This window comes from Sus scrofa, chromosome 15, assembly GCF_000003025.6.
Source record: "Sus scrofa isolate TJ Tabasco breed Duroc chromosome 15, Sscrofa11.1, whole genome shotgun sequence".
Lineage (NCBI taxonomy): Eukaryota > Metazoa > Chordata > Mammalia > Artiodactyla > Suidae > Sus > Sus scrofa.
Genome location: NC_010457.5, coordinates 15,837,200 through 15,852,903, shown reverse-complemented (window position 1 = coordinate 15,852,903; position 15,704 = coordinate 15,837,200). Strand labels below are relative to the sequence as shown.

At 38.1% G+C, this 15,704-nt stretch overlaps 1 protein-coding gene across 2 annotated transcripts in view; it reads right to left on the bottom strand.

Annotated features, from left to right (window-relative positions):
• Positions 1-15,704, bottom strand: part of DARS (aspartyl-tRNA synthetase) — a 75,210-nt gene that overhangs the window by 32,803 nt on the left and 26,703 nt on the right. For both annotated transcript variants that reach the window (XM_003133266.5, XM_021075843.1), the window contains exon 4: positions 12,946-13,048. In XM_003133266.5, coding sequence (XP_003133314.1) covers positions 12,946-13,048 — 103 coding nt within the window. The remainder of the gene's footprint in view (positions 1-12,945; positions 13,049-15,704) is intronic.

The following is a 15,704-nucleotide window of genomic DNA, read 5'->3' as shown; positions in this document are numbered from 1 at the left end:
TAGGTGAAAAGTATTTAACAACACATGACTCTAGTGAGACCACCATCTGGCATGTATATGATGGAGGAGTAGATCTGGGAAAGAAGTACTTCATCCATCTCTTGTTGCTGAGTCCCAGTGTGAGATACTGACTCTGGCAAATCCTCTCTTAGAGAACAAAGAATCACTCCCAATTCATACTGTCCCTCACTAGGAAATGGCACAGTTTGCTCTTCTATTTTTGTCAGTTTTAATTATAAGAATATACTTATTAAGAATTCCATTGTCAAATAACATGTAAATTTTTTTTTTTTTTTTTTTTTTTTTTTTTGTCTTTTGTTGTTGTTGTTGTTGCTATTTCTTGGGCCGCTCCCGCGGCATATGGAGGTTCCCAGGCTAGGGGTTGAATCGGAGCTGTAGCCACCGGCCTACGCCAGAGCCACAGCAACGCGGGATCCGAGCCGCGTCTGCAACCTACACCACAGCTCACGGCAACGCCGGATCGTCAACCCGCTGAGCAAGGGCAGGGACCGAACCCGCAACCTCATGGTTCCTAGTCGGATTCGTTAACCACTGCGCCACGACGGGAACTCCCTAACATGTAAATTTAAAAGTTTGTTTCCCATCATATACCCAGCCTATACTATACTCCTCCCACATTCTTCTCATTTGCAAAAAATATGGAGTGCATTATAAATTTTTTGTCATTCTTCAACATCAGTTTTGTTCATTTTCTTCAAAGTTGAAGAAGCAATTTTTATAGCTCAAATGAAACTGACCTTGATATATATAAATACCTAAAGTATTATTATTCCCATGTCACTTCAGAAATTTCCTTTTATGTACTTTATACATATATCATCTCAGTTAAACCTCACAAAGACCTACAAAGTGGGTATTACTACCATTTTACTGTTGGAAAAACTGAAATTCTGAAAGGTCAAGTAAAAAGCCCAAGATCACACAGCTACTAAGAAGAGCACATGCTGGTTACTACACTAGTTGTGTTACAGACTCACAAATAAGCACCAAATTTTAAATACTCCAGAATGCATCAACAGCTCACTCTGAAATAATGCATTCTTATTCTTAGAAGCTCATGAGCTGCCACATTAGTGTATGTGAAAGAAACTAGAAATAATAGGCCTTTCACAAACAGTTTTCAAAATGCCCAAGAATCATGCTGCCTTCTCCACTGATACATCTTGATGTCCTGCTGTTGTTGCCAGCCTCAACAGAAATCAGAATCTTTGTATAAACATCATGAAATTATTAAAGTTATATTTAACTTAGAAGAATTAATCCTATAAATTGGGAATTTTTGACACTAGACTTTAGATACACTTTTAAAGCATATACTTATCAAAGTTTTCAGTACAAATGTATAACTGGACAAGGCTGAATACAGAAGTTCTGTAATCCAATAGATAAGAGCCTCATTCCAACAAAGAGGTATAATAAACCATCTAGGTGTACTGTTGCTCAAAGAGTTGCAATCTAATGACCTAGCCCACATTCACCAACTTAACTACATGATGCTCAAGGGGCACCCTAATGTCCTACCCTCTGGGCTTCCACTGTAGATGGAGGCTGTAGATGAGATGTATATATACTTACACCACAGGACCTGTAACATACCTCTGATGCAGTTGTTTAGGTTTGCTCTCTCCCCAGATTAAATTCCCTATGTGATAAATGGTGTCAATGTTTATCCCAGGCCCCAAGAGTACCTGGAGCAGAGCGGGTGCTAAATCAATGTTTCCTAAATCAATGAGCCTTCTTCTGAGTATTATTTTGTTATTTAACAGTTCTAAAAATTAGTGTGCAAACTGAATATTTAATCTACCAACCACATAAAAGTTATTTTTAAATGAAAGATCTAGAAGGGAAAGAAAATAAACAAACAAGCTCGTGTGTAGCTAGGTGACTCACTAGAGAATGAGAAACATACTTGTGATTCATCAGATACCAATAAATCACCTAACCACAATGACTAATATGAAGAAAATAAAATACATATGTACTCAAACAGCCTGAATAAGCCTTTTTTTAGAATCTAAATATCTCTGTGCTAAGGGTGTGACATAAGCACAAATAGCAAAATGCAATTTTTCTGCTATTTGAATGAAGTATAGGCCTTTACATTAGTCACTATAGCTTTAATTTTAAACTTTAAAACCTGTGTTTACATTCACTATAGTCCTTGATAGCAGTCAATACAGAAAGGCCTATACAGCTGCTTTTAAAAAACTTGTCTTTATAAGACTCAACTATAACAGACTACTCTTGTTTATTTTAAAATGGCACTAAATAAACAATAATTTTAAAAAGAAAAAAAAAGGGATGACTTATCTCAACTCAAACAACATCTACTCAATATTAGAACATTAATATCAACATAAGATGGGGGATCCAGAAACAGTGGCCTGGATAGGTATCCTCTCTTCTTGCTTCCACACACATTTCATTTAAAGACCTCAAACCATTTCAGATACATAATTAAGAACCTGTTTTTAAAAATCTCTAGGGAATGAGATGTGCCAACCTTCCTATGTGACTCATTTAGATGTTTTATTTCTATATGCATTCAACCATAAGGAAATTGATCTTTCCAACAAATTGATTAAAATAATGTGCTGAAGAGTCCTGTGGCACTTAAATCCAATTAGTGAGTCAACTTTTCGGGGATTAGTATATTGATGAATTGGATATTCCTAGGGAAGATAATTTGCAGAAAACAACTGTCTCCACATTAAGTGTCAATATTGCTCTTAAGGAAAATACTAAAAGCTAGAAACTGCCAGCAGTACAATCTAGTCAGTAAGGCCAAGGTAAGAACTCAGATTTAATATCTAAAGTAAATGTTACGACAGTTATCTACTTAAGATATTAAAAGTGACCTCATATTTTGCCTTTTAAATGATTAGGGAACCCCAGCTGGAACTATCTGATTTGGTATTTTTAATAGTGGAGTCCTTGCTTTTTTCCACCTGGTATATGGCCAGAGGGAATAGAGTTAAATGTAGGGCCTCATGGAATTAACATATAAATACCACTATTTCTCTCACTTTGTTGTGTAGGAGTTCACACATTTTAAATGTCCAGTCTCTTTGGGTTGCACTATTCAAAATGGAAACACCTTGAGAATAAATAAACTTATTTATTAGGCACTCTACTACTACTAGAGATCATTACAAGCATTTATATAAAGATAGCTTTAAGACAGAATGAAAATTAAATGAGGATTAGAAATGGCCTTTTTCTCAGGGACATATTTCTATGCTATTTTCCAAACTAAAGATTCTAGCAGAATGGTTAGTTGGCTCACTAAACTGCTAGCCTCCCAAAGTGAATGTTACTAAATATTCATTTGAATTACTGCTTGCTTCACTGATCTTCAAATTTCTAAAGTATGCAAAAAACATCTATAAGTAAAGATTTTTGCTTTAAACAACAGAATCCACTAGAATTTATATATTATCATTCATATGTTTTTAATCATAATAGAAGACTGATAATATATTAAGCAATGGAACTCAACTATTTTCTAAATTTTTATTTTACAAAAATTATACTCAGAAACTAAGGGATAAAGAGGAATGAGATCCTGAAGAATTCAGTGAAACAATGAAAACAGAGATAGCCTATAAACCTCTACTTTTACTTTAAAGTAGAATACTGAACCAGCTGAGGAATAAAAATCAATTGTTTGCTACAATAACACAATACAATCTTTAAGGCTGGTGCTAGATTATGGGGTCAGGAGTGTATGGGACAAGGAGTTGGTAGGGCATTTGCAGGGCAAAAGAAACAAAGAGAGAGAAACAGTGGATAAGGATGCAGTGAAAGTAGTTTTAGGAATAGAACTAGGATTGTGAGGTCAAAAAGGGACAGAAAAGAACTAGGAGAAAATGAGATTGTTAAAACAAAAAAACCTAGAGGTTGGAGTTCCCGTTGTGGTGCAGCAGAAACAATTCCAACTAGGAACCATGAGGTTGAGGGTTTGATCCCTGGCCTTGCTCAGTGGGTTAAGGATCTGGCATTGCCATGAGCTGTGGTATAGGTCACAGATTCGGCTCGGATCTGGCATTGCTGTGGCTATGGTGTAGGCCTGCAGCTTTAGCTCCAATTTGACCTCTAGCCTGGGAACCCATATGCCAAGGGTGTGTCCCTAAAAAGCAAAAACAAACAAAAACCCAAAACACAGAAGTCCTGGGAGTTCCTGCTGTGGCACAGCAGATTAAGGACCTGGCATTGTCTCTGCCATAGCGTGGGTTTGACCTCCAGCCGGGTGCAATGGGTTAAGGACCCAATATTGCTTGCAGCTATAGCTCGGATTCAATCCCTAGCCTGGGCACTGCAGCCAAAAAAAGAAAAAGCAAACAAACAAACTAGAAGTCTCGATGTGGTCCAAGAGAAGATTAGGAGGCATCAGAGGTAGAAAGGTGGAAATTACGATTAGAGAGAATGGCCATTGGAGTTTAAAATGAAATTCTCAGGCAAAATCCAAGCTGTGACTACAGCAGTGAGTTGTTAAAGTGAAGTAATGGTGAAGATAGTGGGAGAAAAAAGTAAGGAGTTTTAAGGCCAAATTGTTCCATAGCTACTTGAAAACATTTAGAATGAGAGGATGACTTGGAATGGGGGAAGCAGAATCTTATCAGTCAGAAAAATAAAATGGTTCCAGTAAAACAACCTATTTTGGGGAGTTCTCACTGTGGCTCAGCGGTAACAAACCCAACTAGTATCCTTGAAGACAAGGGTTCTATCCCTGGCCTCACTTAGTTGGTTAAGGATCCTGCATTGCTGTGGCTGTGGTGTTGGCCAGCAGCCGCAGCTCCTATTCAACCCCTAGTCTGGGAACTTCCATATGCCACACGTGCAGCCCTAAACAAACAAACACAACCTATTTCAATCTTTGGGCTTTTCATCAATTCAGAAAGCTGGAACTTCTCTCCAATTTACTCAAGTAGTAATAAGCAAGTTTGGGAGATACTCTGGGCTGTCTGTACAATCCACTCACCCTTTCTTCATTGCTAACAGAGCCCGACCCCTGTTCTAGTATCCATACCGGCCAAGTGCTCCAAGGGAAGGAGATATCCCAGCTCCAGAGAGTGGTGTTCAGTCCCAGCCCATCGTGGGAATTTACCCAAGGTTGATGGTGTTCCTTTCACATAGTTCCTCAAATTAGAAACTTTTAAGTCATTTTTCACTTCTTTCTTTGCCTCACCTCCACACATAAGCAGCCAGCAAAGAGATAAGATTCTTAAGTTTCCACCCGCTCACTCTGCAAACATCACTATCTCTTTTAAGAGTATAGTGAGTTTTGGGAGTTCCCTTGGTGGCTCAGTGGTTAATAAACGTGAATAGGATCCATGAAGATGAGGATTCCATCCCTGGCCTCACTCAGTGAGTTAAGGGCTGGTGTTGCTGTGAGCTGCGCTGGAGGTCGCAGACACAGCTTGGATCCTAGAATTGTTGTGGCTGTGGCGTAGTCTGGGCTGTAGCTATGATTTGACCCCTAGCCTGGGAACCTCCATATGCCGCAGGAATGGCCCTAGAAAATGGCAAAAAGACAAAAATAAATAGATAAATAAAATAAATAAAAAGATAAAAAAAAATTAAAGTCATTATCACTCTCAAGAAGCAAAATAGAGAGTTCCTGTCATGGCTCAGTGGTAAGGAACCCGACTACTATCCATGAGGATGCAGGTTCAATTCCTGGCCTCCCTCGGTGGATTAAGGACCCGGCTTTGCCAAGAGCTGTGGTGTAGGTCACAGACGTGGCTTGGATGTGGCATTGTTGTGGCTGTGGTGTAGACTGGCAGCTGAAGCTCAGATTCCATCCCTAGCCTGGGAATCTCTATATGCCATGGGTTCAGCCCTAAAAACCAAAACCAAAAAAAAAAAAAAAAAACAAAAAAAAAACCAAAATCACTTGAGGATATTTATCCAGAAAAATCTATACATCTAGAAAAGATATTAGTAAGGCAGAAAGCAATGGGACTTCCCTTTCCTAGTCACTACTATATTTCACTGACTTTAAGGTTGTATTCTACGTGAGCTACATATATTGTGGAGGGTTTGAACTAATATCCTTACACAGTCTTAGGCAGGATGACATAGAAGAAGCACGGGCCCTGGAGGTCAGAGACCTTAGTATTTTATTTTATTTTGCTTTTTTAGGGCTGTACCCATGGCAGATGGAAGTTCCCAGGCTAGGGATCAAATTGGAGCTGCAGCTGCCAGGGTACGCCACAGCCACATCCACAATGACACAAGATCTGAGCCACGTCTGCAAACTACACCACAGCTCATGGCAATGCCGGATCCGTGACCCACTAAGCGAGGCCAGGGATTGAACCCACCGCATCCTCAGGGATAGTAGTTGGATTCGTTTCCACTGCCCACGAGAAGAGCTCCTAGGATTTTAGTATTTTAACTATCAATGTCCGTATCTGTAAAAACAGACAAGAAAAAAAAAAAAGACAAAATCCTATCTATACTTAATACTGCTGCTATGAGGATCAAGGGGAAAAATGCAAGTATGGCACTCTGCAGCTCCATAGTTGATGTACAGTCATAGTTAGCTATTATTGCTGCTATTGTTATATTATAATTTGTTATTTTCCCTGTACATGAGAAAAGGAAGCTATTGGTGATCAACGCACTGAACCTTTACTGGGTTGCACCCCATAAATAAAAAAATTCATGCTAGATACTGGAAAGCTTGGCAAGATAAAGCAAGGGTAATCAGCATACCAACTTTTAATTACAGATACTTTCTTAAATTTTAAAAATATTTCACATGCAATAAAAGTTCAGGTGTGTGTACAGGGAAGAAGGAAGCTTATTTCCATGGACGTTCCTCTAAAAAAATATATGGTACCTTTTGCAGAGGTCACTGAAGGTATCCCATCATGATTCATATAATGACTGAGTATACCCAAGATAATGATGGAAAGTTGGCAGCATAAGCTTTGTATGAATACTGGTTTTGCCCTTTGATTTTATATTGTTTTAGGCACCACAAATTTAAGACCCTCAAAGTGCTTAATTATACTAGATTGTCACAATAAAGGCCTAAAATATGTAAGAAATCCTATACAAACATATGCTGTTACTTGTTAATAGTAGAGATAAACTTGGAAGTTGGTGAAAGCTAAATGATGACCAAAATTATAATTTTAGGCAGGCATGAGCTCATATTTTTCAAAACGATTCCCATTTTATTCCTATTTATTTCTTCCTCCCCTTCCCCCCAAAATCAATAATGATGAAAAACAACACTATTCTAAGCTCTTCTTTCTGCATATTTAGATATTCTAAATAACAAAAACTCTTAAAATTTAAACACTTAAAGAAATGTGACTATTGAAAGTATTCAGCGAAACTGCCAACAAGTTTGTAAGCTTTCTAGATGTCAGAAATAATTTGCTGAATCTTACTGTACTCAATGAGAAATGTGCTCCACAGATCTATATAACTGCCCATATTCAACTTAATAATTTTTAAATCCTGGGCAAGGTATAACAAGAGTAGTTGAAAAGAGAACAGGCTATAAAGTTGCTACACAGTAGTTTTTTTCCGTAATATACAAACACAGAGATGCTACAATGCTGTAAATTAAATATATAATGCATTGGAGTTCCCGTTGTGGCACAGCAGAAATGAATCCAACTAGTATCCACGAGGTTGCAGATTAGTTCCCTGGCCTTGCTCACTGGGTTAAGGATCCGGCGTTGCCGTGAGCTGTCGTGTAGGTTGCAGACGCAGCTTGGATCCTGAGTTGCTGTGGCGTAGGCCAGCAGCTGTAGCTCCAATTCCCTAACCTGGGAACTTTCATATGCCACAGGCGCAGCCCTAAAAAGCCAAAAAAAAAAAAAAAAAATGCATTATGGTAGAGGACTCAAAATGCTTGAACATGAGAAACTATATATTTGCCAGTTAAACAGCATCTAAAAAACACAAATTATGTAAGTACTTTTAAAAATAATAAGCCACCTTTTGATAATAAAAATCTATATTCCTATTCTAAGGCATGCACAAACATGGTTTATATGTCAAGTAACTATTTACAGTTACAGTGAATTAGTACCACACCCAATCTCAGTATTTCCCAGGCGAGAAGAAATAAACATGTTCAAAGAAGGGTCTAGTTTTAAAGAATGAAGTAAGACTAACACATAGTAAACAATTTATGAAATCACATGCCTAGTTAGTAAGGAGCCAAGTCCCTAGGCTTTCTGCCCTCTATTACACTGGCACATTGTAGAAATTAAACGTTTAAATCACCCTAGTAGTTCTATGATGACTTATTTTGTGAACTCATTTTCCTCACCAAAACCTCAAGAATTTTAAGTTGAAAATAAGCTTGGTAGGACTTAAGTACTACTCAACAGACGTGTATCAGTGGGCTCTCCTTAGTGGAATAAACAATATCAAGGACCCTCAGTGAATACTTAAATTAGTTTTATCATGTTAAATACCTACAAATATAAAACTAATAGAAAGGCCTTATGATTACAGCCCTTAATTTTAAATCAAAGCATATTTTTAAAGAAAATAAAAACAAACACTAAAAACAAAATTCAAATTAACAATATTAAAGTTTCCTAAAACTAAACTGCCGACATTTAGTTTACTAAAAAACTGTACCCTCAGATCCAGTTCTAGATTTAATTTTTCCCTATTTTTACTTTAATACTAGTAATATGAAGAATGTTTGTTCACAAATTACACAAAACATTAACTCTGAGGTTGGTTCGGGATAATTAGGCCTCATAATTAACCAAAGTTCTGCAAAGAGCAATCCAAGAATGACCATTTAAATACCAGTTGGTAATTTTATAAAACATCCCGTTTCAGTGAAAGTCAACAATGTACTATTATTAATTGAAATTTTAATCAAATAGGTATCTAATCCGATCACTATTAGAACTGGAAATGGTAATGTATACATGTAAGGATAACCTGACCCCCTTGCTGTACAGTGGGAAAATTAAAAAAAAAAAAAAAAAAAAAAAAAAAAAGAACTGGAAATGGAAACATTTTCCCTTGTATGGAAACTATTGTACTATGAGTGATCTACTGCCCTCAAACAGATGAAAATAGATTTCAACAAATCTGCTTGAATGACATAGGCTTTTAAAGTTCAGAATAGCTCTTAATTACCCAATACCACCTAGTAAGCCATCTCATTTGGCATGTCACTATTCAAACTATAGTGAGGTCTTCGTTTGTACACAACATGGACATCACTGGCTTCAGTTGGCATGAACAAAATTGTAAATATGACAGTAAAGGCTAAATGGAAGTACTGAATTTACAGAGGAGTTCTATGTATAAGTTAGCCAAAAAGTAAAAAAAAGGGGGGCTTAACAAGCTAAGTGACAAAGAATGAGGATTTAATGAATAAAGCCAAAGCCTTTACAATAAGAAGTAAAATAAGAAAAGCAATCCTTGTAGATGTGGAGAGACTGCTCAATCTGAAGCGTGTATAACTGAGAAGTAGTGGGAAATAACAGGGTGAGCTAGCAGACAGAATTAATATTGGACATGGTTGGAAATAGGAAACCATTAAAGATTTCAGATAAAAACAGCACTTGGGAGTTCTCTTGGTGGTGCAGCAGTTAACGAATCTGACTAGGAACAATGAAGTTGTGGGTTAGATCCCTGGTCTTGCTCAGTGAGTTAAGGATCTGGTGTTGCCGTGAGCTGTGGTGTAGGTTGCAGACTCAGCTCGGATTCCGTGTTGCTGTGGCTCTGGCTACAGCTCTGATTCGCCCCCTAGCCTGGGAACCTCCATATGCTGCAGGAGCAGCCCTAGAAAAGGCAAAAAGACCAAAAAAAAAAAAAAAAAAAAAAAAAAAAAATTAGTACTTTGTAATTCCCACTGTGGCTTAAGGAGTTAAGGACCCAATGCAGTCTCCATGAGTATGTGGGTTCAATCCCTGGCCCCGCTCAGTGGGTTAAGGATTTGGCATCGATGCAAGCTCTGGTGTAGGTCACAGATGTGGCTTGGTGTTGCGGTGGCTGTGGTGTAAGCCTCAGCTGCAGCTCTGATTCGCCCCCTGGCCTGGGGACTTCAATATGCTGCAGGTGCAGCCAAAAAAGGGGAAAAAAATTGGTACTTTGAATACAACATCATGCTACTGGCTTTCTGTCACAAAGGACATGTGCTTTAGACATCCATTACTAAGAAAGATCAGGATTTCTGAACTACCTTAGAAGTACTGTAAAGTCAGGTAAAAAAGACAAGCTGACTGACCTATCAGAAGCAAGAAATCATGATCCTAAGAAAATTATTTTATCAACCAGCCACAAAAATTAAAAACTCATCATTTTTTTTACAACAGAGAATCATGAGAATTTTCCTTTTTCACAAGATAGCAAAAGCTATTAACACATTTATTCTTCATCACTCAGGCTAGACACCTTAACACATCTGTAGTATCAAAAGTTAAATAATCATAACTTAAGTACCACATGTTAAACCTATTGTATAAAATTGGCTCCATTCACTTGCATATAACCAGTCAAAAGCTTTAATAATTTGCAACAGCTCTATTATGAAACCATTTTTTCCCATACATTACTAAAGTCCAGTTTTAAGAGACTAAAAATAGCTATGTAGTCTTTCTTTGCTTTAAAAAGAAAAGAAAAACAAAAGGAAGTCACAACTTAATTGTTAAGCCTGAATTCAGATTAAAATCTAGATCTTGATTGAGTTCTACTTCAGGATTATGAAATCCAGGCTAAATTATCTAAAATCTTCCCTTATCTTAAAAAAAAAAATCATTCACACACTATCCCATTTAGATTAAAGCCTTTCTTTAACATATATTATAAGGGCATTAGTGAACTAAGTTCTGTATTCAAGAGCTCTCAGCCCAGCAAGCCTTGGTTGACATCTGATAATGGCCAACTGCTGCTGATCAAGTTCCAGGAGCTTCTGAGAAGATCCAGAATAAGAAATAACTATTTGTGGACTACTTTAAAGTGTCTACCTCTAAGGACATCAAATGAATTGACTATTCTCTTGACAGCAGAATGACTTAGTGAATGTTAAGGGTAAATAGGATTTCCAAAACTTTTAGACTATAATTTTTTAAGACTGTAACACTGAGGTTATAGTGCAGTTTAAAGAAAAATACATTCTACACAAAAATGTCAGCCCCAGGAGTTCCCATCATGGCACAGTGGTTAACGAATCCGACTAGGAACCATGAGGTTGCGGGTTCGATCCCTGGCCTCGTTCAGTGGGTTAAGGATCCGGTGTTGCCATGAGCTGTGGTGTAGGTTGCAGACACGGCTCGGATCCCATGTTGCTGTGGCTCTGGCGTAGGCTGGTGGCTACAGCTCCTATTAGACCCCTAGCCTGGGAACCTCCATATGCCATAGGAGTGGCCCTAGAAAAGGCAAAGAAAAAAAAAGTCAGCCCCACACATTAGTTTTCAGAACCAATTTAACATATAAAAGATAGAAGCCATAAAGTTTGTTTGTTGATTTGAAGCTGACTTGACTTTTTCCCAGTTATTTTCCCATACTTTAAATACAATTTAGCATATACATTTGTGGTTTTCAGGGGCTCTTAAAGAAGCTTCCCTGTGCAGACAAAGTTTATTTCCAGGATCCAGGTTTACTATGTCCCACTTCATAGGATATAGACTGACTTTAACAGAGTAGGTGACAAAGGTACCTCACATGGATACACCTTTAAGGACCAGAAATGAAAACAGCCATCCTAATCACAAAAATTCCAGGCAGAAGAGATGAAACTGAGTCTCCAGACAGCAGGACTGGGAGATAGGGAGAGGTGGGCCTAGTAGTGCTAGTAGTACTGATACCTCTGCTCATCGGTTAACTAATATAATTAATGGCACTGGAGTCTAAACCAGAGGGCAGACATTGATAAGATAACAATAAAACTAAATTTCATAAATAAATCTGTAAACCAAAACCAGATGTCAAGTATCTATTCTATGTAAAACACTGTGCTGAAGGAGTCAGGGAGGGCCCATACATAAATTAAGATAATAAATTGGATCTTTTTTTAGTTTCTTTCTAGTTCTAAAATCGATAATACTACCCATATTAACTTATCTTTGAAAGCATATATATAAAGAACAGAGATAAAAATCAACAGAAAAAAATGTAACATTTACTCACTGAATTTCTTAAAACATTTTGCCTAAGAATTGCATAAAATGTAAAACTGTCCATTTTTCCAACTCGTCTTTGATCATTATTATGGAAGTAAAACTTCAACTAAATTGAGAAAAACATACAAACAAAACTTAGGCACATCACCAATGCTTATTACCTGAGAGCTCTAGCATGCATAACCACTAAACCATCTCTTTATTTTGCCCCTTGCAAGCTGACAAAACAGTGAGCTTCTACAGGAACCCTGAGACAGACAGAAATGCTTTTGTGGAGGAAAGAGCAGACTTTATCCTTTCTTTAAAATAAAAAAAAACCCTTCCAGTTGTCAAAGTGAAAAGTTATAACATGTCACATCTGTTTTACTTTCTTCAGGATGGACTCATTTGCAAAATCATACTCTTTTATTTTAAACACTTCTATTATTCAGTTAGAAAACTTGTTTAATATTCAAATCTCAAACTGGGGGGGTTGGGGGGGAAGCAGCTCAGGAAACACAACAAAATAAAGTTGCTTTGCTGTGTTGAGACTGCCAGGCTTTTTGTTACTCTACTTGAAAGTAAATGTGACTTGTCTGCAGAAAGTGCTGCTTCAGCAGTTCCAAATGAATTTCAAGCTTGTGCTCCATATTTTCTCTTTTGTAAGTTTAATGTATTCAGAAACACTGAACTGACAATTTAAATAACTACATTTTTAAACAAACGAAGCATTGATGTTAATGTATGAAAATGGTCCAAAGCCCTGAGAGTCTTGGTTCCCACCATTGTTTATTCTGACAACAGGATATAATTGCTTACTTACTTGGCAGCAAATTTAACCATCTGCTTGCTTGCATGGTCTCCCACCGCCACAAGAGCCTGGACGTTAAACTGCTGCTGACGAAGGACTAAGAAACACTGCTTCCCTAAATAAGACAGAGAACACACAAGTGTATTCAAGTGTATTAAGGACATACTACTTCAGGTTTTACAAAGAAGAAAAATGCTTCTCTACTTCAAAATTGGGCCAAAATTTACCATATTCAACAGAGACATACATATGTGTATCTGGCTTCCATAACCAAAATACTCACATTCAATTGAAAAGCTTTAAAGAAATCCCAGTTCCTACTATGCTTAAAAAAAAAAAATGGTTTTAGGAGCTCCTGCCATGGTGCAGTAGGTTAAGAATGTGACTGCAGTAGCTAAGGTTGCTGCAGAGGCACTAGTTTGATCCCTGGCTCCTCACAGTGGGTTAAAGGATCCAGCATTGCTGTAGCTGCAGCTCAGATTCAATCCCTGCCCTGGGAACTTCCATATGCTTTGGCTGCAGCCATTAAAAAATAATAACAAAAAGTAAAAATGCTTTTAACGTGTTTGTTATGAGAACAAAGGCAAATAACCAATTTCTAAAAATATTATAAATAAAGAAAATTATTTTGTAATTGTATGGACTTGTTAAACAAATTTCAAGTAACTTCAGATCACTTTGAACATTCACTCAATAGCTAGTACATTCCAGAGGCAAAGATACTATGTTAACCACCACAGGAGCCTCAATGCTGAACCATTGAGTACTAACAAAGTGCTCGTTACCAAGAACATAAACATTCTATGGGGGTGGTTCACTTTATTTCTTACCAAAGTACATTTTAAAGAAGACTCAGGGAGTTCCCTTCATGGCTCAGTGGTTAATAAACCTGACTAGGATTCATGAGGATGCGGGTTCGATCCCCGGCCTCACTTAGTGAGTTAAGGATCCAGTGTTGCCAAGAGCTGTGGTGTAGGTCGCAGACGGGGCTCAGATCCTGAGTTGCTATGGCAGTGGTGTAGGCCAGCGGCTATAGCTCTGATGTGAGCCCTAAGCTGGGAACTTCCCTATGCCAAGAGCTCGGCCCTAAAAAGCAAAAAAAAAGAAAGGCACTTAGAAGAACAGGCTACCTTATTTTATGTTCTAGTTCCCTAATTTTTCCTTTATCATCTTCATCTTGTGTAAGTTCCACCTTTTTTTTTTTTACTCCAAATAGTTTACTTTGTCTATAAAAGATTATCCCCTTTATGCCCTATAATCAGTTTTATTTTTACATCATTCTGGGCCTCTTAATTCCCCCTCCTTTCATTCCTTATTCATAATCTTTTGAAAATATCTTTCATAATAGATCAGTCACTATCCTTGTAGTATCTCTTTCTCCCAAAGCAAATCCTTTTTAAAAGTCTCTGATCAAGTTTTGGGAAACTACTTCTTTATAAAACAAGTTGAATCTTTTTTTTTTTTTTTTGTCGTTTTGCCTTTTCTAGGGCCGCTTCCCGTGGCATATGTAGGTTCCCAGGCTAGGGGTCTAATCGGAGCTGTAACCGCCAGCCTACGCCAGAGCCACAGCAACTCGGGATCCAAGCTGCATCTGCAACCTACACCACAGCTCGCGGCAACGCCAGATCCTTAACCCACTGAGGAAGGCCAGGGATCAAACCCACAACCTCATGGTTCATAGTTGCATTCTTTAACCACTGCGCCACCAAGAGAATTCCAAGTTGAACCTTTTCTAACACATTTCTTATCAATTTTCTTTCAAACACCAAAAGATTTTGGTTTTTACACTGAGAATGTTTCTTTGCCTCCCTCCACCCTAGAAGCAAAGCTGCTAAGCAGACTTATATTTAACACTTTTAACATACAGTTTGGGAGTTTTTTTGGTCTTTTTTCTCTTTTATGGCTGCACCTGTGGCATATGGAGGTTCCCAGGCTAGGGGTTAAATCGGAGCTGTAGCTGCTGGCCTACACCACAGCCACAGCACTGCAGGATCCAAACTGTGTCTTCGACCTACACCACAGCTCACAGAAATGCCGGATCCTTAATCTGATAAGTGAGGCCAGGGATCGAAACTGTGTCCCCACGAATACTAGCTGGGTTCGTTCCGCTGAGCTACAATGGAAACTCCTCAACATTCAGTTTTGAAATGTAAATTGTAACAGCAATCATGAGGTTAAAAAAGAAAAAGTTGCAGAGTTCCAACAAAGACACAATCTATGCACTTCCAAGTCATATATGATTAACAAATTTTTGCCACTTAACAGACACTATTTTCCTTTTCCTTTAGAGTATAATCCAGGCACCAAGAAAAATCTTAAAAAAGAAAGTTGCATGAACTGGACAAATTCAAAGGGATTTTAAGACGCTAAATGGATAAAGATTGTTACTGTAAAGAAATCGGCAGATTAATCAAATAACATTATCCCAAGAACTCCTGAAACCACAGCCAGATATTAGCCAACTTAGAACAGAATATTAGGGAGTTCCTGTCGTGGCGCAGTGGACATGAATCCAACTAGGAACCATGAGGCTGCAGGTTTGATCACTGGCCTCGCTCAGTGGGTCAAGGATCCGTCGGTGCTGTGAGCTGTGGTGTAGGTCACAGATGTGGCGTGGATCTGGTGTTGGTGTGGCTATGGTGTAGGCCAGCAGCTACAGCTCCAATTAGACCCCTAGCCTGGGAACCTCCATTATGCCACAGGTGCGGCCCTAAAAGGACAAAACACACACACACACACACACACAGAACACAATGTTAGTGTGAAATGGA